Raw genomic sequence first — 27,561 nt, 5'->3', positions numbered from 1 at the left:
GCTTTCTGGTGTCTGTGATCTACTCCAAGGCCAAGCTGGCTTCAGCCTGTGGTGGAATCATCTACTTCCTCAGTTATGTGCCCTACATGTACGTGGCCATTCGAGAAGAAGTGGCCCACGACAAGATCACCGCCTTTGAGAAGTGCATCGCCGTAAGATGGAGTTGCTCCTCTCTCGTCGTTAGCTGTGGCGTTAGCATGATAGCGTGGTGACCATCTGCTGCTCCACCTGTGCAGTCCCTGATGTCCACCACCGCCTTTGGCCTGGGCTCCAAGTACTTTGCTCTGTACGAAGTCGCTGGCGTTGGAATCCAGTGGAGGACCATCAGTCAGTCCCCGGTGGAAGGGGACGACTTCAACCTGGGCCTGTCCATGATGATGCTAATCATCGATGCCGCGGTGTACGGAGTGCTCACATGGTACATCGAGGCTGTGCACCCAGGTGAGCCTTCCTCCGCTCCTGGCAGCTTCCAGGAGAAGAAGGTGACCTGTCGCACGTCAGATGTGACAGAACAGTGTGTTTAGGATGCTAACGCTAATGCTAATGCTGATGATGCTTGCTCCTCTGGTCACACGTGGCCTTCCCATCTCCAGTGTTGTGTCCTTCCCTGCAGGCATGTATGGACTTCCGCGGCCATGGTACTTCCCACTGCAGAGGTCCTACTGGTCCGGCAGTGGGCGTGTTGAGACCTGGGACTGGCCCTGGTTCGGGGGCAGCACCACCCGGCTCAGTGTCATGGAGGAAGACCAGGCTTGTGCTCTGGACCAGCGCAGAACTGGTATGAAAGAACCCAGATGTTGGTAGATGTTGAGTCCACCAGAGCAGGCCGTGTCTGAAGGGGAACCCTGGAGGTCAGGGGTTAACCCTAACCCTAACCTGTCGGTGGGACAGATAAGGGCTGTAACGAGTGGGATGGACAAAGGCTGTTAATTACCGTAGTTTCTGGACTATATGTGGCTCCGGGGTTTAAGTCGCACCAGCCAAAAAATGCAGAATAAAGAAGAAAAATAGATATATAAGTCGCATTTTGGGGGGAAATTTATTTGCTAAAATCCGAGACCAAGAACATACATTTCATCTTGAAAGGCCATTAGCATGGATTAGCAATAGCGTTACGGTATGCTAACATAACCAATTCAGCTACATGACCCACAACGAACTGAGTACGTGTGCACGCGCCTAGAGCGCCCTCTGGTGGTCGTCAGTGCACGCGCCTAGAGCGCCCTCTGGTGGTCGTCAGTGCACACGCCTAGAGCGCCCTCTGGTGGTTGTCACTGTGAGTACAAGTCGCACCCCCTGACAAACTATGGAAAAAAGTGCGACTTATAGTCCAGAAAATCCGGTATAAGCTAAAACCATGTTGGTATTATTCAGTGTTGTTAAAAGGCTTCCTGACTCTCATGGAGATGTGTCCCATTCTATTATGGGATGCATCTTTCTATTCTACTGCCCCCCCCTCTTCATGCCCGTGTGTGTTGTGGTTGTTCCTGTGCTCCTGGGGCAGGGGGGCTGCGGGGCATGGAGGAGGAGCCCAGCCATCTGCCCCTGGTGGTGTGCATAGACAAACTGACCAAGGTCTACAAGACGGGCAGCAAACTGGCCCTCAACAACCTGAGCCTGAACCTGCACGAGAACCAGGTGGTCTCCTTCCTGGGCCACAACGGAGCCGGCAAGACCACCACCATGTAAGAGGGCGGGGCCAGAGTGCTCGTATGATAGTGTGTCCTGAGGGTACTGACGTTCTCCGCTGCCCCAGGTCCATCCTGACGGGGTTGTTCCCACCCACCTCTGGTTCTGCCACCATCTATGGCCACGACATCCGCACAGAGATGGAGCGGATCCGCCAGAACCTGGGCATGTGTCCGCAGCACAACGTCCTGTTTGACAAGCTGAGCGTGGAGGAACACCTGTGGTTCTACTCCAGGCTCAAAGGCATGGCCGAAGAGGACATCCGCAGGAAAATGGACAAGTTGGTACCGGTCCACAGCGTTTCTGCCGCGCTAGGACCAGACAGAACCTTTCACTAGAAACCCATCCGAGGTGGGTTTCACCTGCACAGGTGAACCTTCCTCGACTCTTTGGTGTCTTGGTCCTGCAGGATGATCATCGACCTGGAGTTGTCCAACAAGCGCCACAGTTTGGTCCAGACGCTCTCCGGGGGCATGAAGAGGAAGCTGTCCGTCGCCATAGCGTTTGTTGGTGGGTCCAGGGCCGTCATCTTGGATGAGCCCACGGCAGGCGTGGACCCCTACGCTCGCAGGGCTATCTGGGACCTCATCCTGAAGTATAAACAGGGTGAGCTGCTCTTAGCTTAGCATTATTGTACTGGAGCAGTTGGTAACCTCCTGCCTGCTCACGAGCCGTTGGCCACTTGGTAAAGTTCTAAACTTTCATCATAAAGCCACAAAGTCTCAGCGTTAGCACTCAGTTAGCATCTGTCCCCTCAGTTAGCATCTGTCCCCTCAGTTAGCATCCGTCCCCTCAGTTAGCATCCGTCCCCTTAGTTAGCATCTGTCCACTCAGTTAGCATCCGTCCCCTCAGTTAGCATCCGTCCCCTCAGTTAGCATCCGTCCACTCAGTTAGCATCTGTCCCCTCAGTTAGCATCTGTCCCCTCAGTTAGCATCTGTCCCCTCAGTTAGCCTCTGTCCACTCAGTTAGCATCTGTCCCCTCAGTTAGTATCTGTCCACTCGGTTAGCATCCGTCCCCTCAGTTAGCATCTGTCCACTCAGTTAGCACCTGTCCCCTCAGTTAGCATCCGTCCCCTCAGTTAGCATCTGTCCACTCAGTTAGCATCTGTCCCCTCAGTTAGCATCTGTCCCCTCAGTTAGCATCTGTCCACTCAGTTAGCATCTGTCCCCTCAGTTAGCCTCTGTCCACTCAGTTAGCATCTGTCCCCTCAGTTAGTATCTGTCCACTCGGTTAGCATCCGTCCCCTCAGTTAGCATCTGTCCACTCAGTTAGCACCTGTCCCCTCAGTTAGCACCTGTCCCCTCAGTTAGCATCTGTCCACTCAGTTAGCACCTGTCCCCTCAGTTAGCACCTGTCCCCTCAGTTAGCATCCGTCCCCTCAGTTAGCATCTGTCCACTCAGTTAGCACCTGTCCCCTCAGTTAGCATCTGTCCCCTCAGTTAGCATCCGTCCCCTCAGTTAGCATCTATGTCTCAAAGCAGCCACACAGTTCTCCAGTTCCAGATCCAGAACAGTGTCCCCGTCTGTCCCAGGACGCACCATCCTCCTGTCCACGCACCACATGGATGAGGCCGACCTTCTGGGAGACCGCATCGCCATCATCTCCCATGGGAAGCTCCAGTGCTGTGGTTCTCCACTCTTCCTGAAGAGCACCTACGGAGACGGATACAAGCTGACTTTGGTCAAGAGACAACGTGAAGGCTCAGGTCCGTGTGTAGACCACCTAGACTGGACCCTAACCCTAACGCTAACGCTCCATCCCCCCGTGTCTCCCTCCCGTCCCAGGTGTGGACAGCCAGTCCCCCACCGCCCCTCTTTCATCTCCATCCTGCTCTCTGGCACCGTGTTCGGAGGCTCGCGTCACCCAGTTTATCCGCCAGTTTGTGGCGTCCTGCCTGCTGGTGTCCGACTCCAACACTGAGCTGTCTTATGTTCTGCCCTCGGAGGCCATCAGGAAGGGCGGCTTTGAGAGGCTCTTTCAGGTATTTGGAGCACAGCTGAACTCAACCTATACTAAATTATTCTAGCTAAGTTTCCCAGTATTGATGTTCTCTTTTAAATTATTTAACACATGGACACTGACCTAACCCCAAACCCTAACCCCTGAACCTAACCCCTAACCCCAAACCCTAACCCCTGAACCTAACCTTAACACCTAACCCCAAACCCTAACCCCTTAACCTAACCTTAACCCCTAACCCCTAACCCCTGAACCTAAACCCCAAACCCTAACCCCTGAACCTAACTCCAAACCTTAACCCCTAACCCCTGAACCTAACCCCAAACCCTAACCCCAAACCCTAACCTCTGAACCTAACCCTAACCCCTGAACCTAACCCCTAACCCTAACCCCTGAACCTAACCCCAATCCCCAATCCCTAACCCCTGAACCTAACCCCTAACCCCTAACCCCTGAACCTAACCCCAAACCCTAACCTCTGAACCTAACCCTAACCCCTGAACCTAACCTTAAACCCTAACCCCTAACCCCAACCCTGATCTTTGATGTCCTCCAAGGCTTTGGAGCACAACTTGGATGGCCTGGCCCTAACAAGCTTTGGAGTGATGGACACAACTCTGGAGGAGGTTTTCCTCAAAGTGTCTGAAGAGGACCAGTCTTTGGAGAACAGTGATGCTGGTCAGACAGCGTTCTACTCCACCTAGCCCTAACCCTCAGACTCAGCAGCTGTTATGAGTTGACCTGCTTTCTTGTCTGCTCCTTGTGTCTTTCAAAGGCTCCCCTAGAGGGAAATCCTCGGTGGGTTCACCAGGGCCGGGGGGGCTGCGGGGCGAGGCTCCACCCTCTGTAGAAGATGAGAAGCCAGAGGTTGAGCTGAATAATCTGGCGAGGTCCTCTGAGCTGAGCCAGAGCCAGTCCTCCCTCAGATCCTCATCCTCTGTTGGCTCAGTGAGGGGGGAGGACGGTGGACTCTACGCAGACTTCTTTGGAGACTACCGCCCCCTGTTTGACCACAGCCAAGAGGCCGAATCTGCCAGCTTGAGGAGTAAGAGAAGAGCAAAGCCACTGTGAAGAACTCACACTTGATGTAGTTCACTGATCACCCCGGAGGTCAAGAGGTCATGTTTGGGCTTCCCTTGCAGGCGAGGCCAGGAGCCCCTCAATCACGCCGCCAGAGTTGGAGGGGCAGGGCAGCATCAAGCTGGAGGGTTGGGGGCTAAAGCTCAGTCAGTTCCACGGCCTCCTCGTCAAGAGGTTCCACTGCGCCAAGAGGAACACGAAGGGCCTGTTCTCCCAGATCCTCCTGCCGGCCTTCTTCGTCTGCGTGGCCATGACCGTGGCCTTATCAGTGCCGGAGATCGGTGAGGCTTCACAGACACCCCCAGGGCTGAGGGTTGGGTGTCTCAGGGGTTAGGGTTCTTCAGTTTCTGCTTGTTCCTGGATGGTGCCACAAAGGGGGCAGCAGTTCTAAACCATGAAGAGTCCTCCTCATCACTCTCTCCTTTCTTACAGGGGATTTGCCGCCGCTGATCTTGTCCCCATCACAGTATCACAATTACACCCAACCAAGAGGCAACTTCATCCCCTACACCAACGAAAACAGACCCTGGTACAGGTGAGGTGCTCCACCGTCACGTCTGCTCACTGGTTAAGACAAGTTCAAACTGGCCTGGCTGTGGAGAGATGGTGCTCTTCCACCGCTGGAGATGGAGATGGAGAAGGTGGAGATGGAGATGGGGATGGAGATAGAGATGGAGAAGGTGGAGATGGGGATGGAGATGGAGAAGGAGAAGATGGAGATGAAGATGAAGATGGAGAAGATGGAGGTGGAGAAGATGGAGATATAGGAGATGAAGATGGAGAAGATGGAGGTGGAGAAGATGGAGATGGAGAAGATGGAGGTGGAGAAGATGGGGTGATGCAGAGGGCAGATACTCGGGGTGGTGGATCCCAAACCACTAAACAAAGCTACGTTTGACTTTGAACTACAGTATATTTGTGTTTGCATTAAAATGTGTTTTATGCTAACAGTCCTAAAACCACATTGTGGGATGGATGCTACATCGTGTTAGCATTTCCTTATATAGCATCCAGCTCTTTTAGCCTTTATAAATATAACATGGACCTATAAACCATATTGGGCCTTTGGATTAGCAATGAAAAAAAGAAGAACCTGCTTATTTTCTGAGGTGAAGCTGCAGTTTGGGTAATTTAGAAGATGCCGTCCACATTCTTTCAAATCCAGAAGTTTGATATCAGTACGATCCTTTTCCGATCCAAGACGTCTCTTTGCTTTAATATTAGGATTATTAGCTTTGATTTTATAATGAGCAGCATTTGTTCGTAGACATGGTCAGTGATCATGGATCAGAGGGGCCCCCTCCCCAGTGATAACCAGCCTTTATCGGACATTATTCCCTGGTTTGTTAGCTGTGACACATCAGACTTGGTTCTAACCGCTGACCTTTCCTCTTCAGAAGTAAGCTATCACCTGATGCTAGCCCACTGAAGATCATCAACACCCTCCGACTGCCATCAGGTGTGGGGGCCACCTGTGTCCTCAAAACACCCTTCAACAGCACCCTGGACCAGTTGGCCCAGACCCTCAACCCTAACGCCAATAACTCCAAGACCTTGGCTGCCCGCTACTTTGACTCCATGTGTCTGGACTCCTTCACCCAGGGAGTCCCTCTTTCCAACTTTGTGCCCCCCCCACCTTTACCTGCCCCCTCAGATGACCCAGACCAACGCTTTGAGGAGGGTGTGTGGAACTTCACAATGGCCGCTCCAACCACAGTCCACGGTAAGTCTGGGGGTAGACGAGGAACGGGCTTCACCTTCTGGTACCACACGCGTGCGCTGGGGAACCAGCTGAAGCTGCAGTCTGAGGAAATAACCCTAACATGCTCCTGTCTTACCCCAGAACCCGTCACACCCCCTCCACCACACCCACCCTCGGTCCATGAGGCTGTACGGTGTACCTGCTCCATGCAAGGGGCAGGTTTCTCCTGCCCCAGTGGTGTAGGAGGGCACCCTCCCATTATGAAGGTGGTGACAGGTGACGTGCTGGTGGACATCACCGGCCGGAACGTGTCGGAGTACCTCCTGTTCACATCGGACCGGCTGCGCTTGCACAGGTATTCATGTAGCATACACGACACCACTAACGGGGATGGAGCTGCAGCTCAGGTCCTGGTAGATCCAGCCCCGGCAGAAGCCTGATGATGAGCGGCAGAGGTGTCTGAACTAGTGACACCTGCCGTTTGTCTTTCTACTGAGGCAGAAATTACTCAGGGTGAGAAGGATGGTCAAATATCAACCATGTTCCAGAGAAGCTCTACAGGGCTTTAGGGACATTGACTCATCCTGCCTGCTTCACCTCCTCGGCCTCATTCTAAAGGCCAGAGGCTCTGACCTCACCTAGAGTCCTCAGAGTTGACTTTGGATCAACCATACGGGTGATTGGGATCCACTGAGGCTCACCTGCTCCAGGCAGGCTCATCAGAACCTCACCTCAGAACCTAACCCTAACCTCAGAACCTAACCCTAACCCTAACCTCAGAACCTAACCCTAACCTCAGAACCTAACCCTAACCTCAGAACCTAACCCTAACCCTAACCTCAGAACCTAACCCTAACCTCAGAACCTAACCCTAACCCTAACCTCAGAACCTAACCCTAACCCTCATCTCAGAACCTAACCCTAACCCTAACCTCAGAACCTAACCCTAACCCTAGGCCAAGGGGGCGGTGAACTGTGAGCTAACCCTAACTAACACTAACCCTAACTAACACTAACCCTAACCCTAATTAACCCTAACTAACCATAGGCCAAGAGGGATGGTGAACTATGAGCTAACCCTAACTAACCTTAACCTTAACTAACCCTAACTCTAGGCCGAGGGGGGGGGGGGGGGGTGAACTGTGACCTAACCCTAACCAAAACTAACCTTAACCCTAACCCTACCTAACCCTAAGCCTTCCTACTCTGGCCCTGGCTGGATCTTTACTGAGTCCTGTTTATATTTTCTGTATTAGTTGATGGAGCTAAAAACCTTATGGGCTTTGGTTTCTTTTGGCTTCTTCCTTCTTAGATATGGAGGCATAACTGTGGGCAACATCCAGAAATCCATCCCAGCATCCTTCGGAGGGAAAATCCCCCCAATGATTCGCAAGATAGCTGTTCGGAGGTCGGCTCAGGTAAGGAGGGGGGGCGGGTGAAGACGCCATGGGTCCCCCACTAACCCGGCGCCTGCTGACCGCTTGTGTCCAGGTGTTGTACAACAACAAAGGCTACCACAGCATGCCCACGTACCTCAACGTCCTCAACAACGCCATCCTGCGGGCCAACCTGCCCGCGTCCAAGGGCAACCCCGCTGCCTACGGTAACAGACCCGCAGGGGGCGGAGCCTCCTGGCCGGCTGACCCCCTGATAGGTGATTGACACCAGTTCTCTCTGTGACAGGGATCACGCTCATAAACCACCCAATGAACCGGACCAGCGCCAGTCTGTCCTTGGACTACCTGTGAGTCAAGCCTCGTCCTATGAGGGACCCAGCGTGTCCAGATGATCCCGTCTCATCTGTCGGCTCTTCTCTCTGTGTGTCCAGGCTGCAGGGCACCGACGTGGTCATCGCCATCTTCATCATCGTGGCCATGTCCTTTGTGCCCGCCAGCTTTGTGGTTTTCCTGGTGGCGGAGAAATCGACCAAGGCCAAGCACCTGCAGTTCGTGAGTGGCTGTGACCCCGTCATCTACTGGCTGGCCAACTACGTGTGGGACATGGTGAGGTGTGGGACATGGTGAGGTGTGGGACATGGTGAGGTGTGGGACATGGTGAGATGTGGGACATGGTGAGGTGTGGGACATGGTGAGATGTGGGACATGGTGAGGTGTGGGACATGGTGAGATGTGGGACATGGTGAGGTGTGGGACATGGTGAGGTGTGGGACATGGTGAGATGTGGGACATGGTGAGGTGTGGGACATGGTGAGATGTGGGACATGGTGAGATGGGGGACATGGTGAGGTGGGGGACATGGTGAGGTGGGGGACATGGTGAGATGTGGGACATGGTGAGGTGTGGGACATGGTGAGGTGGGGGACAAGGTGAGGTGTGGGACATGGTGAGGTGTTGGAAATGGTGAGATGGGGGACATGGTGAGATGTGGGAAGTGGTGAGGTGGGGGAGATGGTGAGATGGGGGACATGGTGAGGTGTGGGAAGTGGTGAGGTGGGGGAGATGGTGAGATGGGGGACATGGTGAGGTGTGGGACATGGTGAGGTGTGGGACATGGTGAGATGGGGGACATGGTGAGGTGTGGGAAGTGGTGAGGTGGGGGAGATGGTGAGATGGGGGACATGGTGAGGTGGGGGACATGGTGAGGTGGGGGACATGGTGAGATGTGGGACATGGTGAGGTGTGGGACATGGTGAGGTGGGGGACAAGGTGAGGTGTGGGACATGGTGAGGTGTTGGACATGGTGAGATGGGGGACATGGTGAGATGTGGGACATGGTGAGATGGGGGACATGGTGAGGTGGGGGACATGGTGAGATGTGGGACATGGTGAGATGGGGGACATGGTGAGGTGTGGGACATGGTGAGGTGGGGGACATGGTGAGGTGGGGGACATGGTGAGATGTGGGACATGGTGAGGTGGGGGACAAGGTGAGGTGTGGGACATGGTGAGGTGTTGGACATGGTGAGATGGGGGACATGGTGAGATGTGGGACATGGTGAGATGGGGACATGGTGAGGTGGGGGACATGGTGAGATGTGGGACATGGTGAGATGGGGGAGATGGTGAGGTGTGGGACATGGTGAGATGTGGGACATGGTGAGGTGTGGGACATGGTGAGGTGGGGGAGATGGTGAGGTGTGGGACATGGTGAGATGTGGGACATGGTGAGGTGTGGGACATGGTGAGATGGGGGACATGGTGAGGTGTTGGACATGGTGAGGTGTTGGACATGGTGAGATGAGGGACATGTTGAGATGGGGGACATGGTGAGGTGTGGGACATGGTGAGGTGGGGGACATGGTGAGATGTGGGACATGGTGAGGTGTGGGACATGGTGAGGTGGGGGAGATGGTGAGATGGGGGACATGGTGAGGTGTGGGACATGGTGAGATGGGGGACATGGTGAGATGTGGGACATGGTGAGGTGGGGGAGATGGTGAGGTGTGGGACATGGTGAGATGTGGGACATGGTGAGGTGTGGGGACATGGTGAGATGGGGGACATGGTGAGGTGTTGGACATGGTGAGATGAGGGACATGTTGAGATGGGGGGACATGGTGAGGTGTGGGACATGGTGAGGTGGGGGACATGGTGAGATGGGGGACATGGTGAGATGAGGGACATGTTGAGATGGGGGACATGGTGAGGTGTGGGACATGGTGAGGTGGGGGACATGGTGAGATGTGGGACATGGTGAGGTGTGGGACATGGTGAGGTGGGGGAGATGGTGAGATGGGGGACATGGTGAGATGTGGGACATGGTGAGATGGGGGACATGGTGAGATGTGGGACATGGTGAGGTGTGGGACATGGTGAGGTGGGGGAGATGGTGAGGTGTGGGACATGGTGAGATGGGGGACATGGTGAGGTGTTGGACATGGTGAGATGGGGGACATGGTGAGATGTGGGACATGGTGAGGTGTGGGACATGGTGAGATGGGGGACATGGTGAGGTGTTGGACATGGTGAGATGGGGGACATGGTGAGGTGTTGGACATGGTGAGATGAGGGACATGTTGAGATGGGGGACATGGTGAGGTGTGGGACATGGTGAGGTGGGGGACATGGTGAGATGTGGGACATGGTGAGGTGTGGGACATGGTGAGGTGGGGGAGATGGTGAGGTGTGGGACATGGTGAGATGGGGGACATGGTGAGATGTGGGACATGGTGAGATGTGGGACATGGTGAGGTGGGGGAGATGGTGAGGTGTGGGACATGGTGAGATGGGGGACATGGTGAGGTGGGGGACATGGTGAGGTGTGGGACATGGTGAGGTGTGGGACATGGTGAGATGTGGGACATGGTGAGATGGGGGACATGGTGAGATGGGGGACATGGTGAGATGAGGGACATGTTGAGATGGGGGACATGGTGAGGTGTGGGACATGGTGAGGTGGGGGACATGGTGAGATGTGGGACATGGTGAGATGGGGGACATGGTGAGGTGTGGGACATGGTGAGATGGGGGACATGGTGAGATGGGGGACATGGTGAGGTGGGGGACATGGTGAGGTGGGGGACATGGTGAGATGGGGGACATGGTGAGATGTGGGACATGGTGAGGTGTGGGACATGGTGAGATGGGGGACATGGTGAGGTGTGGGACATGGTGAGATGGGGGACATGGTGAGATGGGGGACATGGTGACTGGAGATGAGGCTGCTGTCCTGCTCTGACCCAACGCCTTCTGTCCTCAGCTGAACTACCTGGTTCCAGCCACGTGCTGCGTCCTGATCCTCTTTGTCTTTGACCTGCCGGCCTACACCTCCCCGACCAACTTCCCTGCCGTCCTCGCCCTCTTTCTTCTCTATGGGTGAGACACCAGCCTGCAACATCACCTCCACTGAGCTCAGCTCAGCACCAAGAACCTCCATGCATGATCTCTCCTTCCTTTCAGATGGTCCATCACTCCCATCATGTACCCAGCATCCTTCTGGTTCGAGGTTCCCAGCACAGCGTACGTGTTCCTCATCGTGATCAACCTCTTCATCGGCATCACTGCCACTGTTGCCACCTTCCTCCTGCAGCTCTTTGAGCATGACAAGGTCAGTCTGACTCCCGCTCTGCTCGGTCTGGATCTGATGTCCTGAAGGTGCAGATCTGATCCTTTTGTGTCTCCTCCAGGACCTGAAAAAGGTGAACAGTTACCTGAAATCCTGTTTCCTCATCTTCCCCAACTACAACCTGGGCCATGGTCTGATGGAGCTGGCCTACAACGAGTACATCAACGAGTATTATGCAAAAATAGGTACAAGCAGCATCCAGGTGCTCCACCCAAGCAGCACCAGAGCCGTTTCCCATGAGGAAACTTCTCAATATCTACTTAGAGAGGCAGGTGAGGCTGATGGTAGCTTCTGTCTTCAGGTCAGTTTCACAAGATGAAATCTCCATTCGAGTGGGACATTGTGACTCAAGGACTGGTCGCTATGACGATTGAGGGCTTTGTAGGCTTCCTAATTACCATCCTTTGCCAGTACAACTTCCTCCGGAAACCACTGTAAGTATGTGTTGAGATGCAGCAGATGTACAGGAAGCACGGTTCAGGTTGGAGCCGGAGCGGAGATGAGTGAGAAGAGAAGCTGGAAAAGAAGGAAGGAGCTGTTGCACCTGTGCTTGGAACGTCCCTCCAAGAGGACGAGATTTAGCAAAGCACAATAAAAACGGCAGAATCTATCAAATCAATCAATCTTTATTTATATAGCGTCTTTTACAATCAACATTGTCTCTAGACCCTCTCCAGAACCCCAGGGCCTGACCCCAGACAAGCAACAGTGGCAGGAAAAACTCCCCTTTAACAGGAAGAAACCTGGAGCAGGACCAGGCTCATGGAGGGGGACCCTCCTGCTGATGGGGGGGGGGGGGGGGGGTAGAGGGAGAGGAGAGGAGAGGAGAGGAGAGGAGAGGAGAGGAGAGGGGAGGGGAGAGGGGAGGAGAGGGGAGGAGAGGAGAGGAGAGGAGAGGAGAGGAGAGGAGAGAGGAGAGGAGAGGAGAGGAGAGGAGTAGAGGAGAGGAGGGGAGGGGAGGAGAGGAGAGGAGAGGGGAGAGGAGAGAAGAGGAGAGGAGAGGAGAGGAGGAGAGGAGAGGAGAGGAGAGGAGAGGAGAGGAGAGGAGAGGGGAGGAGGGGAGAGGAGAGGAGAGAAGAGGAGAGGAGGAGGAGAGGAGAGGAGAGGAGAGGAGAGGAGAGGAGAGGAGAGGAGACCATGACCCAGTGGGGTGACAGAGGCCTGTCAGGTGATCATGGTTCTGGACCCCAGCAGCCTTGGCCTATAGCAGCACAGCTAAGATGTGACCTAACGATTAGACGACCCCCTAAGTATGATAATCAGTCTGTCTATGATAGTAACTGGAACTACTGAATTAGTAACAATTCTATCCTTGCGTGAGTAAACGCTGCTCAGGGACCCCTCAGGTGATCCAGCACTGGGGCACCTGAGGGGTACCTGCACCAGCGCCACCTGTTAAGCTAGGGAAGAGAGGAAAGGCTCATGAAGGCGTCTTTATTTCGAGTTTATTATTTCCACAACAGTGTAGTAGCCTGCTCAACAGGAACCAGGGGCTGAATCTGGGTCTCTGTGTCCAGGAGGGTCCCGCTCAGCTGCCAGCCTATAGAGGACGATGACGTGGACGTGGCCTGTGAGAGACGAAGAGTGCTCAGAGGAGACGCCGATCACGACATGCTGAAGATCGAGAACCTGACCAAGGTGCCACCAGTTGTCCAACATTTGGACTTCAGTCATGCATGGTTGGTTCTGGGGGGGATTGACGCAGGGAATAATGTCACCTGTGTCCATCAGGTGTATAAATCCAGAAAGATGGGTCGTATCCTGGCCGTGGACCGGCTGTGCCTGGGGGTCAGGCCCGGGGAGTGTTTTGGACTGCTGGGTGTAAATGGAGCTGGGAAGACCACCACCTTCAAGATGCTGACAGGTGATGAGTGCACCACCGGAGGAGAAGCCTTCATCAATGGAAGCAGGTCAGAACCTGGACCGGATCCTTAAATTTTAGGTTAGGGTTAGAGGGTTAGGGTTAGGGTTAGAGGGTTAGGGGGTTAGGGGTTAAGGATAGAGGGTTAGGGATAGGGTTAGGGTTAGAGGGTTAGGGGTTAAGGATAGAGGGTTAGGGTTAGGGGTTAAGGATAGAGGGTTAGGGTTAGAGGGTTAGGGGTTAAGGATAGAGGGTTAGGGTTAGAGGGTTAGGGGTTAAGGATAGAGGGTTAGGGTTAGAGGGTTAGGGGTTAAGGATATAGGGTTAGGGTTAGAGGGTTAGGGGTTAAGGATAGAGGGTTAGGGTTAGAGGGTTAGGGGTTAAGGATAGAGGGTTAGGGGTTAAGGATAGACGGCTAGGGTTAGAGGGTTAGGGTTAGAGGGTTAGAGGGTTAGGGGTTAAGGATAGAGGGTTAGGGGTTAAGGATAGAGGGTTAGGGTTAGAGGGTTAGGGGTTAAGGATAGAGGGTTAGGGTTAGAGGGTTAGGGGTTAAGGATAGAGGGTTAGGGTTAGAGGGTTAGGGGTTGAGGGTTAGGGTTAGAGGGTTAGGGTTAGGGGTTAAGGATAGAGGGTTAGGGTTAGAGGGTTAGGGTTAGAGGGTTAGGGGTTAAGGGTTAGGGTTAGAGGGTTAGGGGTTAAGGATAGAGGGTTAGGGTTAGACGTTGAGTAATGTTTGGTTTATTGATTGGTGTTTCATTCAAGTAAATTATCATTATCGCTCTTCCTCTTCTCCTCTCTTCTCCCCACTCCTCCTCCTCTTCCTCCTCCTCCTCCTCCCTCTCCCTGAAGCATCTTGAAGGACCTGCTGCATGTGCAGCAGAGTATAGGCTACTGTCCTCAGTTTGACGCTCTGTTTGACGACCTGACGGCCACAGAGCATCTGCAGCTCTACACCAGGCTTCGTGGGATTCCCTGGAAGGATCAGCAGAGGGTGAGTGGGTCTTGTGTCCTGCTCCTGGTCGTTGCCATGGTTACGGACTCTACTCTCTCCGCTCTCAGGTGGTGCAGTGGGCGTTGGAGAAATTGGAACTGTCCAAGTACGCAGACAAGCCTGCTGGTACCTACAGCGGGGGAAACAAACGCAAGCTCTCTACTGCCATAGCTCTCATCGGGTACCCCTCCCTCATCTTCCTGGTGAGACATGGAGAGATGAGCCCTAACCCTAGCCCTAAAGATGAGCCCTAACCCTAGCCCTAACCCTAACCCTAACCCTAACCCTAACCATAGCTCTCATCGGGTACCCCTCCCTCATCTTCCTGGTGAGACATGGAGAGATGAGCCCTAACCCTAGCCCTAACCCTAACCCTAACCATAGCTCTCATCGGGTACCCCTCCCTCATCTTCCTGGTGAGACATGGAGAGATGAGCCCTAACCCTAGCCCTAACCCTAACCCTAACCATAGCTCTCATCGGGTACCCCTCCCTCATCTTCCTGGTGAGACATGGAAAGATGAGCCCTAACCCTAACCCTAACCCTAACCCTAACCCCTCCCTCATCTTCCTGGTGAGACATGATGAGCACAAGTGGAGATGTCAGACATGATGTTTGCTCCAAAGGTTTCAGTTTGTGCCGCGGCAGGTTGCACCTTTGAGCAGTGGTATCCCTCTTAGCTGAGGTGCATCTCAGTAACTTCCAGCTCCTGCAGCTCCTGGACTCTTTTATCTTGTGGACTATCTTGTGCAGGATGAACCCACCACTGGGATGGATCCAAAAGCTCGGAGATTCCTCTGGAATTTGATCTTGGACATAATCAAGACCGGGCGCTCTGTGGTGCTGACATCACACAGGTGAGGACTTTGAACTGACAGACTTGACGTTGGCATGTCCTCCTCGTGGACGCTGACATCTGCAGTGGTCTCCTGGTGTTTCCCTAGCATGGAGGAGTGTGAAGCCCTGTGCACCAGACTGGGGATCATGGTCAACGGCAGGTTCAAGTGTCTGGGCAGCATCCAGCACCTCAAGAACAGGTACAGGAGATGTGTTCCCATGTCCCTCAGCCAGGAGCACATGAGGAGGTTCAGTGCTCACCCTCATCAGACCAGCTCCGGTCTGATGAGGGTGGTGTGACACCTGCTGCTCTGTCATCTAGATTTGGGGACGGCTACATGATCACAGTGAGAACAAAGAGCAGCTCCAGTGTGAAGGACGTCGTTGGATTCTTCAACAGGAACTTTCCTGAGGCTGTGCTGAAGGTACCCGTGTAGCTCTGCACCAGCACCGCATCAAGCAGAAGCTTCAACCAATCAATGCATCAATCTGCTGTTTGTAGGAGCGTCACCACACCAAGGTCCAGTACCAGCTGAAGTCGGAGCGCATCTCCCTGGCCCAGGTCTTCAGTAAGATGGAGCAGGTGTTGGAGGTGCTGGCCATAGAGGACTACTCTGTCAGTCAGACCACGCTGGACAACGTGAGTCACAGCGAGGAGATCAACGAGGACCACAGCACATTTCTGCAGTCACGCCTCTTTGTCTTCGTAGGTTTTTGTTAACTTTGCTAAGAAACAGAGCGACAACCTGGAGCAGCAAGAGGCCCCGCCCCCAGGGGGTCGTCCGGCCCCCCTGCAGCGCCTCGTCAGCATGCTGAAGTCTCGGCAGGTGCCCACAGAGCTCAGCGCTCTGATCAGCGAGGCTCCAGAGGAGCTGGAGAGCGACGATGACGAAGGCCTCATCAGCTTCGAGGAGGAACGGGTGAGAGCATCACAACTGGTCCACAGCTGCCCCCTGGTGCTACCGGGCTTTTATCCAGGGTGTCCGCCAACACCCGAGCCTCCAGCATGTTCGTTAGGAACCGACAGAGTTCCATGATCAGTCACACGTGGAGTATTCAGGAAGCATCGCTCAGCTCTTTCTACTTTTGCCTCCTGACACCTCCAAGGTGGATTTGACAGGAACCGATCCATCCAAACCCGACTCCATGCGCTAGGGTCCGTACATGTTTGGTCCCACTGGCTCTTGGGAACCTTCCTGTTGCCTTGGGCCCTTGGGAGCACTTTTTGAAGCAACGTTTTACTGGAGGCAGCTGGTGAAGGTTGAACAGAAGCTGAGACAGAGCAGCTCTGGCGGCTCAGGCTCCAAAGGGTCCACAGGAACCTGAACACCAAAGCCAGAAGCTCCGGGACTCGTCATGACGTCATCAAACGTATGGTTCCAGACAGAAGCGAAACCTGCTGATTCTCCTTTCTCTATCACATCAGGTCCAACTCTCCTTCAACCCAGACACTCTCTGCTGATCAGGGGAGGAGACGAGGACAAATCCAGCCAGTCCGAAGGGAGGAGGGAGCTGCTGGCGGAGCTGTGAGGAGGACTCTACTCACAAGTGGAGCAGCATCCCAGGAGGGACCCCATGCTTTAGGGCGGATCATCCAGACACCGGCGGTCCAGCGGGACCATTTCTTCTTGTCCTTGAATGTCTCCATGTTTGTCTTTGTGGAGAACCTAGCATATTCTCGCCAGCCGACCGGGTGCGCTGAGAGTCTGGACCCTGGAGCGTGTTGTGGTGATGGACCGGTCACCGGAACACTCGACTACTTTAACAGAACCTCTGACTTAAGCTTGTTGATTTGCACTAACGGACGATTTAACCAAACGGGTCTGTCAAATATGGACACCTGAAGAGAATGTTCACGGCATGTTGTTGTCCAAACGGTGCCTCCCTTTATGAGCCGGGCTGGTCTGCACTATCCTCAACGCTCTCCTGTAGTCCCAACACGCGGTTGTGCTCCACACTGGATCTGACCATGCTCGTAGGAGATTCCCAGGTAAGGTGTGGAGCATTCCGTCTGTGTGAACGTGGACACCGCACTACATCACTGTGATACTAAAGACTAAACCTAGCTTCTAGAACCTCCAACTCGGTCTTACTAACCAGGCTACGCCACATGTGTGCAGGAGACCTAGCTTGACAGAAGCATGCTGGTTTCTGGGACTGGACGTTAGCATGTGTTCCAACTGGTTTTGTAGAGTTGCAAAATGTGCTGTCAGCAAATAAATCCTGTCTCACCGTTTCCTCCACGGGGAATTGTCTGGCTCTGTCTCTGCTTGGCTCTTTTCTGCTCAAATGAAACCAGAAACAGCCTGAACCCTGCTGGTTCGGCTGCTCCCTCGCGTGCACCTCCAGACCTGAGCCGGCCGATGCTAGGGGCCAGCCGACTTCTGGACCCTCAAAGCCACAACCTGAAGGTGGACTGTTAGAAGACAAGGTCACCCTGGCAGAGGAAGTGCTAACTCTCAAATCAGCTTTGATCAGAAGATGTTTTAATCTTTGGAGCAGAAGCCCTGACAGGGTAGCAGGATCTTGTGGCAGCAGCTCAGGACCAGAAGAACGTCTCCCCAAAACACCGACGAGAAGGTCGGCTTTGATGGGATGAGCGGACATCAAAGCAGGCGCTAAATGAGCCGCTGGCGTCTCCCACGTCCGCCTCCCTGGTCGATCCTGATCAGGAAGAGTCTGGCTGTTCCCTCTGTGGTTCCCTCAGGGGTCACCACAGCCCTGTGCTCTCCATCAGCCTTCTCTGGTGATACCTAAAGTCCTCCATTACAATCACGAATTGAGGAGACAAATTTAGAAACGGTTTGAATTATTCTTTCTCTCTTGTTGAGATTGTTTATTGTTCCCTCAAATGTTCTGGAGATGTCTTTCTCAGGGAGAATCAATAAAATAGCTCTCCAAAGGTTCTGCAGGTCAGAAGACCCATATAAAGGGTTCCAGGGTGAAGACCCAACTGGTGGAGGACGAGGGTCTGGGGGCCCGTCTGTGGGAACCTCTGGGAATCCCCTTCAGAGCAGCTGTTCCTCTTCCTCCAGCATGAGGAGCTTCCAGGCTGGACAGTAACGACCCAACGGACACGTCTGCCCCCCCTCACCACAGATGCCCCCCTGGGCTCCCCTGAGCTCCGCATGAGACAAACCCACACAACTCTAGTCCAGGTTCTGATGCCTCCCTTTACCTGGGAGGTGGAGAAAAGCCCAGAAAGACACAGACACTGAGCAGGTGCGTTTAATGTCCTCGTCCCCCACACCAAAGCTTGGGTTAGGTACAGTTCCCTCAACTCACACATGGTCCTCTACAAACTTCCTGTTCTCTCTTGTATGTGATCCAGCAGGGGGGTGGGCTGGAGCACCAGGCCCCTCTGGAGGAACGGTCACAACAACACAACAGAAGAGATGAAGACAATATTCTGGAGCTGTGATCATGAACACTGGTGAATGTTGGAGGTCCTCCAGAAGGGGCCCAGAACAGGACCCAGACCAAAGTGGTCCAGGAACCTGGAACAACCGGAGTCCAGAAAGGCTGGCAGAGGTTCTGGGATGTTTGGATGAGAAGGTCGAGTCTACAGCACCTCCAGTCAGGACACTGGAAAGAATGAGAGGGTGAATGGATGAGTGAGAGGGTGAATGGATGGATGAGTGAGTGAGAGGGTGGATGGATGAGTGAGAGTGTGGGTGGATGGATGGATGAGTGAGAGGGTGGATGGATGGATGAGTGAGAGGGTGGATGGATGGGTGAGAGGGTGGATGGATGAGTGAGAGGGTGGATGGATGGATGAGTGAGTGAGAGGGTGGGTGGATGGATGAGTGAGTGAGAGGGTGGGTGGATGGATGAGTGAGTGAGTGAGAGGGTGAATGGATGGATGAGTGAGTGAGAGGGTGGGTGGATGAGTGAGAGGGTGGATGGATGGATGAGTGAGTGAGTGAGAGGGTGGGTGGATGAGTGAGAGTGTGGGTGGATGGATGAGTGAAAGGGTGGATGGATGGGTGGATGGATGAGTGGGTGGATGGATGGGTGAGAGGGTGGATGGATGGGTGGATGGATGAGTGGGTGGATTGATGGGTGGATGGATGAGTGGGTGGATTGATGGGTGGATGGATGGGTGGATGGATGAGTGGGTGGATGGATGGATGGACAGTTTTTGGGTGGTGCTGGGTTGGTGTCCCCTACCTCGCCCTTTGTGGGGCACAGCGCTGAGACAACAGTGTGGTTCTGGTTCTGGTGGACCTGTGGACCGGGTGCTGCTCAGTTGGAACCCTTTAACTGCTTCTCCAGCCCGATGAGCTGTCGGAGGAATCCTCGGTTGGGATGAATCCCCCGGTTCTCCTTGACTGCACAGATAGCCTCCACCAGGGTCAGGTGCTGCTTCAGCATCAGGTAGGCCAGAACCAGGGTGGCAGACCGGCTCACGCCCACATGACAGTGCACCAGCACCTTTCCTGAGGGTCATGTGACATGTAAGAGCGGCGTTGACTTTCTCTCACCTTCATTTTGCCTGTCTCACCTCCTCTGCTGAGAGCCCGGTGGATGAAGTCAGCGGCGGCCTGGAAGCTGACGCTCAGGTCAAAGTGACAGGAATCCCGAGCCTGGATACCCATGTAGATAATTCGCAGGCCCTCGTATACGCGAGGCCGCCCTCCGCCTTCACCCTCGGCTGCATTCAGCACGTGAGTGAATCCCTGCAGGGATAAACCTGCACCCTGTTCCGCGCTCTGTCTGCAAACATCAACTCGAGGTTCTTGGTGAGCAGATCAAATCAATGTAGAGTAAAACTTTAACACACGTGGACGAGGAAAAGTTACGAATGTAACCACAGTCGTGCAGCCAGAGACGGAGTTTCAGCTCTGAATCTCCCTCTTCATGCGTGTGACCAACAACGTGACCTGTGACCTCTGGATGACCTGAAGGACAACATGTCTTGGGGTCACGCCAGGCTCATGATGGACAGAGAGCTCGGGTAGTCCTTCATGGTACTGCGGCTGCTCCTGGTAGAGTGGCAGCTCCTGGTACAGTGGCAACTCCTGGTACTGTGGCAGCTCCTGGTACAGTGGCTGCTCCTGGTACAGTGGCAGCTCCTGGTACTGTGGCAGCTCCTGGTAGAGTGGCAGCTCCTGGTACAGTGGCAGCTCCTCGTACTGTGGCAGCTCCTGGTACTGTGGCAACTCCTGGTAGAGTGGCAGCTCCTGGTACAGTGGCAGCTCCTCGTACTGTGGCAGCTCCTGGTACAGTGGCAGCTCCTGGTACTGTGGCAACTCCTGGTACTGTGGCAGCTCCTGGTACAGTGGCAGCTCCTGGTACAGTGGCAGCTCCTTGACATCACTTGACTGAAGTGACACCTGTAATCGTGAATCCACTGGGCAGGACCTGCTCACGCACCCCAACAGCAGTAGTTCACGGCAGCCCTGAAACACTGCGCCGTCTACGACAGAGCTCGCCATCCCAGCCCCTGAATGATGGGCACTCCCACCCAGAGCTCGCCATCCCAGCCCCTGGATGATGGGCGCTCCCACCCAGAGCTCGCCATCCCAGCCCCCGGATGATGGACACTCCTAGAACTACTGACAACAGCGTTAGCTTTAGCTGTCAGCTAGGAAATGATTCTGGACCGAGACCACAAGTCTTCTCCATTCATCCAGAGGTGACCGGTGACGTTGTTGGTATTAATACTTGAACTGTGCATGCGTGAAGGGGAATATTCGGTGCTTCCAGCGCTGCCTCTGAAGGGCTGAACCTGACAGATATACTAACATGGACCAGCACCACCCTGAAAGGTTCCATTACACATTCTGGATGGAAGTAGCCTCCAGTCTGGGGCTCCAGCCTGGGGCTCCGGCCTGGGGCTCCAGCCTGGGGCTCCGGCCTGGGGCTCCAGCCTGGGGCTCCGGCCTGGGGCTCCAGCCTGGGCCTCCGGTCTGGGGCTCCAGCCTGGGCCTCCAGTCTGGGGCTCCGGCCTGGTGCTCCAGTCTGGGGCTCCGGTCTGGGCCTCCAGTCTGGGGCTCCGGCCTGGTGCTCCAGTCTGGGGCTCCGGTCTGGGCCTCCAGCCTGGTGCTCCGGTCTGGGCCTCCGGTCTGGGGCTCCGGTCTAGGGCTCCGGCCTGGGGCTCCAGTCTGGGCCTCCGGCCTGGGCCTCCGGTCTGGGGCTCCGGTCTAGGGCTCCGGTCTGGGGCTCCAGCCTGGGGCTCCGGTCTGGGGCTCCGGCCTGGGGCTCCGGTCTGGGGCTCCAGCCTGGGGCTCCGGCCTGGTGCTCCGGTCTAGGGCTCCAGTCTAGGGCTCCAGCCTGGGGCTCCAGCTGTTTCACTCACTGGTCTCCGACGTAGAGCCGCGGCCACACCTCATCCGCATGGCTGCTGATGCCCTTTCCGGTCAACAACAGTCGTTCCAGCGCCGACACCGCCAGAGCCGGCGAGCTCAGATCCATCTCCACTCTCCGACGAGCTGGGCCGTCGTTCCAGGATGGAGGAAGTTTGGATACATAAGACATGGTTTTCCTCAGATCTCAGGGGTGTTTCCGGCCTTCTGATGGAACTTTTATCCCTTTTCCAGTCCAGGAAAATTCAGCCGCTGGTTCAGCTCCCGTCCCCACTGGGCCAAGTGGGCAGACTGAGCCTTGAATTAAATCCAGCCTGTGGGCCTCAGGCTGGATCAGAATAGCTCCCTATTTTAAGACCCCAGAGCTGTCCAACAGGTGGCCAATGTTGTCAACTTTATTTATTCATCTTAAGAATTAAATCTCTATATGTACCAGCATCCACAGACACAAATATAGAGGATCTGTGAGGGGGGGGGGGGGTCACTTTCGGTGCTGAAATATAACATTTCATGGACTCACTTCAGGATCGACCTGGAACGACCCTGGAACGGCCCAGACATGAGAGGAAGCTCAACTCTTTTGAACATGCAAAGCTTGTGCCCTTTATTTCAATCATACAAAGGTACCCCTGAATCATCGTCTAAACCAAAACACAACCAGCTACTGAAGGAAATACAGAGTTCTCTACACAAGGAAATGGACAGCAGGTGAAGGACATTGAGTTCTGAAGTCAACAAGCAAGGTGGAGCCAGCAGCTGGTCCTCTCCAGGACAGGAACCTGTGCAGAGCTTCTCACATCTGCTACCTGCTCTGCCTCAGGGTGGTGGGGAGGACCTGTCAGTGCATAAGTGGTCCCACCCTCCTTCAGCCAGCCATCCTGGAGAGGCTGGAGGTGGAGGGAACCTCTGGTCCCACCCTCCTTCAGCCAGCCATCCTGGAGAGGCTGGAGGTGGAGGGAACCTCTGGTCCCACCCCTCCTTCAGCCAGCCATCCTGGAGAGGCTGGAGGTGGAGGGAACCTCTGGTCCCACCCTCCTTCAGCCAGCCATCCTGGAGAGGCTGGAGGTGAAGGAACCTCTGGTCCCACCCTCCTTCAGCCAGCCATCCTGGAGAGGCTGGAGGTGGAGGGAACCTCTGGTCCCACCCTCCTTCAGCCAGCCATCCTGGAGAGGCTGGAGGTGGAGGGAACCTCTGGTCCCACCCTCCTTCAGCCAGCCTGTTGGGTCGCTCCACCTTGTCCTACGTCCTCCTCCTCTTTTGCTTTTACGTGATTGGGAAGGATCCTCACCGTGTCCGTGGAAGATCTCGAAGAAAACAAAAAACAAAAAACACCTACACGTACAAGCTAAATCCACAAGTGAGTCCAGCTCAGAACGCTTTCTTCTCCAGCTGATCCAGGATGGCCTGGATCCGCTGGACGGCCTCCTTCCGAGCTTGCCGGACGATCTCCTGCCCCCCGGTCTCCACAGAGTCCAACACCAGCAGCTCTTTGGTCAGCAGTTCCTCCAGACATCGATAGCTCTTGTCTGTCTTTTTGCCCACAAACTCGTCCACGTCTTCCTGCAGCAGCAGCACCCGGGACATGACCTCCTGGACTCTGGCTAGGCCCAGGGGCTGCGGTCCAGTATGAGCGGGAGCTGGAGCCCGAGCCGGGGACGGCAGAGACTCGGCTGGTGAAGGATCGGACCCCCCCCCTCCTGCTTCTGTTGTACAGTTGAGGAGGAGAGCTGATGTCAGCGGGCATGGTGGGGAGAGAGGAAGGGGCCGCCCTGGGTTTGCCCCCCACCTGTGGTGCACCCTGGTGCTTCTGCTCCTGTAGTGACACAAACCAAAGGTGTGACGCTTGTATTAGGTTCAGAACCAGCTTCATCATGCACCGGTGGTGGGACCCTGAACCCTCCGCTTCTCAGCCCAGCCCCCGCCAGACTGAGCTGGCCCCGCCCACTATCAGGATTAGCCCTCCATACCTTGGGTTGGTAGGGTGGTGGGGCGCCGGTTCCTGTCCCGGGCCATGCTGGAGGGTGGGACGGACGGACATAGTGGTTCTGTGGAGATGGCTGTCCAGGCTGCCACTGCTGCTGTGGGGGACCATAAGAGCCCCCCGTGTGTGTCCATGTGTCGGCCTGTGAGCTGGGGGGAAGTGGCTGGCCAGTGGGGTAGGGGGGGGCTGGGCTGCCTTCACTGTACTGTGGGTAGGGTCCAGCAGAGTATCCAGAACCCTGAGAGGAGAGAAGGGGAAGAATGTTCACAACGTTCCTCTGTTGTCGTCATTACCAACAACCGTCTGCTTTTCCTCTGAAAATGAGGTTTGGTTGATTCCAAACCTCACAACCTTCTAAACCAAACCGCCCTGGAACGGCGCCCGTCCAAGCACGTGTCAAGTGTTGACGAAAACTGACCCCTTGGCAGTGAGGAGCAGAGTAGTGATGATGCTGGGAGTGTGGGGGGGGCCCACCGCCCTGCTCTGCTGGGCAGCCCTGGTTAGGGAAAGGAGCCGAGGACGGTCGCTGAGGGTCCGCACAGTAAAAAGGGTTGGATGGGTGGAAGGCGGTGGCTGGGTAGTGGCTCTGCAGCGGGCTGTAGACGGCGTTGGGATAAGCCCCGGACATCACCTGCACAGAGGTCACCACAGGGATTTACTGAAATGGGCCGGATTACATCCAGCAGGATTTACACCTACTTATGCTACGTAATGAGCTGTACCTGTGGACTGTACTGAGGCGGAACATCTGACCCAGGGGGGTAGTTGCTGGCATAGTGTCCTGTGGAATGGGACTGGGGATACCAGTACTGGGACGGGTAGCCTGGATACTGGGGAGCATCCTGCAATTACAAGACAGTCAGTCATTTAGCAGCGTTAGCTAAAGAAGCCCCTCCAACAACGTGTAGGAGCACGAATGGCGTGATCACGTGGGGTTACCCTTCTGACGTCACATCCGCAATCCCAGCTCTGAGTCAACACGGCAACGATTCATAATTAGTTATTCAAGCGAAAACAGGCTGATACAATGAAACTAATGAAAAATGGGACGTGCAGATTCTCCGCATACACAGTTGCGTCGGTTTCAGTATATTTACACCAGGAAAAGGTCACATACTCGAATATCCCAACTCGCTCCACGGTGCTAACTATTACATAATGCCGCTAGCCCCCCAACTAGCATGGTAAACCGTCCTCAACGAGCCACCTGGACTAACAAACTGTGCTCTAATAAACACTGCAGAACACCCACAGAATGTGTACTGTGAATTAGTATTAGCTCACCATATTTTCGCCGATGTTTTCCGATCTGTTGCTTCAGGCTAGCAAGATTTCCGATTTGACTGCATTACTTGTTATCACGCAACGGCCACGCAGCTTTGCCAGGCGACGCTGTTAAAATATAAATCAGACTTTTGGGTTTCTTCGCAGGTTCAAGCCCGGAAATAGCTTTTTTTTTTTTAAAAAAAAATCAACCGCGTTGCGTATTGTATTTAGAAGAGTTCCGTTGTTGCTCAGGAAATGATTGCATGACACGGTTCAGAGTTCCCTCGCCGTCACTTTATTTATGAGCATACAGAGCTCTCACTCTGGCACAGATTATACACTTTATAAAGTCATGATGCGGTCAGGCTCACCACCCGAGTTCTGTTTAGAAGCTTAATAGTAAATTGTAAATGAAATTATTTAATTCCAAAACGAAGTAAACCGTAGACCATCTAAAGGCTGACATCGTTACGGCTCTGTCATCTTCAATGCATACACGATCTTGGATGTAACTCGGAATCATACTGTCAGTTTATTGTCAAAGCTGTTACATTTTATAAAAACGTGCATATTGTAAGATTTATTTTTAAAATTACTGTTAAATTGTATATTATAATCGTACAAAATAGATTTCTTAACTTGGATAATGGTACTCGAGGAGTTAAAGGCTTACCGGAAGTTCACCGGCTATGTATAAAACAACTTCCGGTGCTCTGAGGAAGGAGTCATGTTTTGAAAAATTCATGGCGAACGTTTAATTAGATACGATAATTAGCAAACCACGAGCAGCGCAACATGAACTACGTCCCAGGGACAGCGAGCCTCATCGACGACATTGACAGTAAGAGTCCGCCCGGCGTCGGAGGGGGAAGTCTTGGCCCCGTGTGGTGCATTAATAACCGTGTGCGTTTGTTGGTTTGGTCCCTCAGAGAAGCACCTGGTGTTGCTCCGAGATGGCAGAACATTGATCGGCTACCTCAGGAGCATTGATCAGTTCGGTAGGACTCCTCTGCATGCTTTCAGACAGATTAAAGTCCCGGGGAGGCGCCGGTGCTGCCAAGCCCGGCTCCTAACGTCTTGGACTCGTTCTCCGCCTTTTGTCCTCCAGCCAACCTGGTGTTCCACCAGACGGTCGAGCGGATCCACGTGGGGAAGAAGTTTGGAGACATCCCGAGAGGAATATTCATCGTGAGGGGGGAGAATGTGGTTCTGCTGGGAGAGATCGTGAGTGGGACACACGCACACGCATGCAGGCGTATTGTCCTTACATGTGACACCTTTGGAATGTCCTCGACACACCGCTATTATCGTCACGACTATTCATGTGGTTATTACTCTAATGCCGTTATTATCATGCTTATTTGTCTGGGAAGTTGATGGAGACTAGGTCCTTTTTAAAGGACGACCCAGCCAAGACGGCAAACATGATCAGTTATGATTCATAAGCTATGAAATCAATATTATTGGAAAGGCTGTGAGGTTCAGCCTTTAGTGGGTGACACAATGTTCTTAATTTAATTTAGCCTAACGAAGCTTGAACAGACCTTTTCAGACCGTTTGTAAGTGTCTCCTGCTGATCAGACCTCCCCCTCCGTGCGTGAGCGCAACATTCAGACGGCTGCTGTCCCTGCAGGACCTGGACAAGCCGTGCGACACCTTCCTGCAGCAGGTCTCCATCGAGGAGATCCTGGAGGAGCAGCGGATGGAGCAGCAGGCCAAACAGGAGACGGAGAAGGTGAAGCTGCAGGCCCTGAAGGACCGAGGCCTGTCCATCCCCAAAGCCGACAACTTAGACGAATATTAACTTGTTTTCAGCAGCCGGGCTTTGAGTGTAGAAGACTGAGAACCTTTGAGTTTTGGGGGACGCGTGGACGGCTGCACTCTTCTGTAGAGTTTCATGACGATGATTGGGAAGTCTTGAAGATCATGATGGTAAATTAGGCTAACGAGCGTGGCGGTAATTATGTGATAGAAGCACTTTGAATTCTCCTTTGGTTTTATTATTATGCATTTGTTGGACGTCAGCTGGCCACCTGTTAAATCCATTAAAGAATTTATTTTTTCATGATGTAACTTGCTTTCGAGACTCTCTGGCCCTTCACCAGCCTGTCAGGGGTCCTGCAGGCGGGGGGCTGCCCGCCCGCTCCACACGAATTATGGGATGTTTAAAGGGGAATGTTGTCTGTGGTCGGTAGTCCAGCCCTTCTCCTGGTGACTGCTGCCAGGACCCACGGTGAACTAAAGGCTGAGGAAAACCAGCCAGTATTGATAAATGTTAATGTTTAATGGCTCCTTACTGGTTTTAGAACTGTCTGGAATAAACAGAGAAGCATGGGTGTGATCTTTGGTTCTTCCAGTCTCCTGGATCACCGCCGTCCTCGGTCAATAACCAGTCTGTCTGGAACGAACACTTGCTCCAAATGTTCAGCATCTGGCTGCAGCTGACTTTCATAGATGTTTCCAGAAACGCGTCCCATCACTTCTAACGACACAAAAACCGTCCGGCCGATTTCAAAATAAAGGTCGCTCATCCTTACGTCAGCTGTCCCGGAGAAGACAACATGGACATGAGGTTGTGCGTCCAATCACCACCTGTGGATGGTGTCCACAGGCTCGGACCCATCCACTGACAGATGGAGGAGTTGGTGTGTGACCCGACACGGATGGAGATATGGAGGTAATGGAGCTGGCATTGGGGCACCTCTGGATGTCCTCGTTTGGAGCTGTGGGCCACTGGACCTTCAGGTCTTCATGGTCTGTATCCACGGACAGCAGAGGAGGATCTGTGCTGATCTGGTCCCTGGCAGGGTTGGAAACTGGATCCAGCCCACCTGGAAGTTCTGTAGAAACTGATCTGA

General features: G+C 54.1%; 4 protein-coding genes across 5 annotated transcripts in view; 2 read left to right on the top strand and 2 right to left on the bottom strand.

The window, feature by feature from the left end:
* LOC105419154 (ATP-binding cassette sub-family A member 2-like) overlaps positions 1 to 17,400 on the top strand; it is a 31,607-nt gene extending 14,207 nt beyond the window's left edge. Inside the window, exons 11-42 of one of the 2 annotated variants that reach the window (XM_029829600.1) lie at positions 2 to 152; positions 237 to 441; positions 614 to 778; positions 1,505 to 1,685; positions 1,757 to 1,969; positions 2,099 to 2,295; positions 3,225 to 3,398; positions 3,478 to 3,674; positions 4,210 to 4,330; positions 4,428 to 4,697; positions 4,795 to 5,013; positions 5,165 to 5,267; positions 6,133 to 6,455; positions 6,576 to 6,789; positions 7,747 to 7,852; positions 7,926 to 8,037; positions 8,118 to 8,178; positions 8,263 to 8,437; positions 11,094 to 11,209; positions 11,294 to 11,441; positions 11,521 to 11,644; positions 11,761 to 11,893; positions 12,977 to 13,097; positions 13,191 to 13,369; positions 14,170 to 14,311; positions 14,380 to 14,514; positions 15,065 to 15,168; positions 15,256 to 15,348; positions 15,471 to 15,573; positions 15,651 to 15,788; positions 15,859 to 16,068; positions 16,575 to 17,400. In XM_029829600.1, the coding sequence (XP_029685460.1) occupies positions 2 to 152; positions 237 to 441; positions 614 to 778; positions 1,505 to 1,685; positions 1,757 to 1,969; positions 2,099 to 2,295; positions 3,225 to 3,398; positions 3,478 to 3,674; positions 4,210 to 4,330; positions 4,428 to 4,697; positions 4,795 to 5,013; positions 5,165 to 5,267; positions 6,133 to 6,455; positions 6,576 to 6,789; positions 7,747 to 7,852; positions 7,926 to 8,037; positions 8,118 to 8,178; positions 8,263 to 8,437; positions 11,094 to 11,209; positions 11,294 to 11,441; positions 11,521 to 11,644; positions 11,761 to 11,893; positions 12,977 to 13,097; positions 13,191 to 13,369; positions 14,170 to 14,311; positions 14,380 to 14,514; positions 15,065 to 15,168; positions 15,256 to 15,348; positions 15,471 to 15,573; positions 15,651 to 15,788; positions 15,859 to 16,068; positions 16,575 to 16,610 (4,969 nt within the window). In that variant the 3' untranslated portion in view covers positions 16,611 to 17,400. Of the gene's footprint in view, position 1; positions 153 to 236; positions 442 to 613; positions 779 to 1,504; positions 1,686 to 1,756; positions 1,970 to 2,098; positions 2,296 to 3,224; positions 3,399 to 3,477; positions 3,675 to 4,209; positions 4,331 to 4,427; positions 4,698 to 4,794; positions 5,014 to 5,164; positions 5,268 to 6,129; positions 6,456 to 6,575; positions 6,790 to 7,746; positions 7,853 to 7,925; positions 8,038 to 8,117; positions 8,179 to 8,262; positions 8,438 to 11,093; positions 11,210 to 11,293; positions 11,442 to 11,520; positions 11,645 to 11,760; positions 11,894 to 12,976; positions 13,098 to 13,190; positions 13,370 to 14,169; positions 14,312 to 14,379; positions 14,515 to 15,064; positions 15,169 to 15,255; positions 15,349 to 15,470; positions 15,574 to 15,650; positions 15,789 to 15,858; positions 16,069 to 16,574 lie in introns of both variants that reach the window. The other variant, XM_029829599.1, reaches the window with a different exon arrangement.
* A 970-nt stretch (positions 17,401 to 18,370) lies between these two features.
* On the bottom strand, positions 18,371 to 21,797 carry LOC101070156 (dual specificity protein phosphatase 26-like). Its single transcript, XM_029829658.1, has 4 exons — positions 21,450 to 21,797; positions 19,653 to 19,864; positions 19,319 to 19,587; positions 18,371 to 18,733 (listed from the first exon to the last, which is right to left on the bottom strand). Exons 1-3 carry the CDS (start codon positions 21,626 to 21,628, stop codon positions 19,394 to 19,396), a joined length of 585 nt encoding a protein of 194 aa, XP_029685518.1. The 5' UTR covers positions 21,629 to 21,797; the 3' UTR covers positions 18,371 to 18,733; positions 19,319 to 19,393.
* Positions 21,798 to 22,032: 235 nt separating this feature from the next.
* LOC101070385 (collagen alpha-1(III) chain-like) lies at positions 22,033 to 25,031 on the bottom strand. The gene is made up of 5 exons (XM_003976070.3): positions 24,722 to 25,031; positions 24,160 to 24,279; positions 23,856 to 24,068; positions 23,424 to 23,675; positions 22,033 to 23,269 (listed from the first exon to the last, which is right to left on the bottom strand). The coding sequence occupies exons 1-5, from the start codon at positions 24,722 to 24,724 to the stop codon at positions 22,802 to 22,804; spliced, it is 1,056 nt and encodes a 351-aa protein (XP_003976119.2). The 5' UTR covers positions 24,725 to 25,031; the 3' UTR covers positions 22,033 to 22,801.
* Positions 25,032 to 25,382: 351 nt separating this feature from the next.
* On the top strand, positions 25,383 to 27,038 carry LOC101069239 (U6 snRNA-associated Sm-like protein LSm1). Its single transcript, XM_003976065.3, has 4 exons — positions 25,383 to 25,544; positions 25,633 to 25,701; positions 25,812 to 25,927; positions 26,337 to 27,038. Exons 1-4 carry the CDS (start codon positions 25,499 to 25,501, stop codon positions 26,505 to 26,507), a joined length of 402 nt encoding a protein of 133 aa, XP_003976114.1. The 5' UTR covers positions 25,383 to 25,498; the 3' UTR covers positions 26,508 to 27,038.
* The last annotated feature ends 523 nt before the right edge of the window (positions 27,039 to 27,561 follow it).

The sequence above is a fragment of the Takifugu rubripes genome, chromosome 21, assembly GCF_901000725.2.
Source record: "Takifugu rubripes chromosome 21, fTakRub1.2, whole genome shotgun sequence".
NCBI lineage: Eukaryota > Metazoa > Chordata > Actinopteri > Tetraodontiformes > Tetraodontidae > Takifugu > Takifugu rubripes.
This window is presented reverse-complemented; position numbering and strand designations above follow the sequence as displayed.

Bases quoted from the DNA above. Each gene is read 5' to 3' on its own strand.
- LOC101070156 (XM_029829658.1), bottom strand. From the start codon at position 21,628: ATGTCTTATGTATCCAAACTTCCTCCATCCTGGAACGACGGCCCAGCT. The intron at 19,865-21,449 runs GTGAGTGAAACA...TGATGTTTGCAG, and splicing joins CGGCTCTACGTCGGAGACCA to ACAGAGCGCGGAACAGGGTG. The intron at 19,588-19,652 runs GTGAGACAGGCA...CATGACCCTCAG, and splicing joins CCGGGCTCTCAGCAGAGGAG to GAAAGGTGCTGGTGCACTGT.
- LOC101070385 (XM_003976070.3), bottom strand. The intron at 24,069-24,159 runs GTACAGCTCATT...ACCTCTGTGCAG, and splicing joins CGCCTCAGTACAGTCCACAG to GTGATGTCCGGGGCTTATCC. The intron at 23,676-23,855 runs GTCAGTTTTCGT...CTCTCCTCTCAG, and splicing joins CTGCTCCTCACTGCCAAGGG to GGTTCTGGATACTCTGCTGG.
- LOC101069239 (XM_003976065.3), top strand. From the start codon at position 25,499: ATGAACTACGTCCCAGGGACAGCGAGCCTCATCGACGACATTGACA. The intron at 25,545-25,632 runs GTAAGAGTCCGC...TTGGTCCCTCAG, and splicing joins CCTCATCGACGACATTGACA to AGAAGCACCTGGTGTTGCTC. The intron at 25,928-26,336 runs GTGAGTGGGACA...CTGTCCCTGCAG, and splicing joins TGGTTCTGCTGGGAGAGATC to GACCTGGACAAGCCGTGCGA.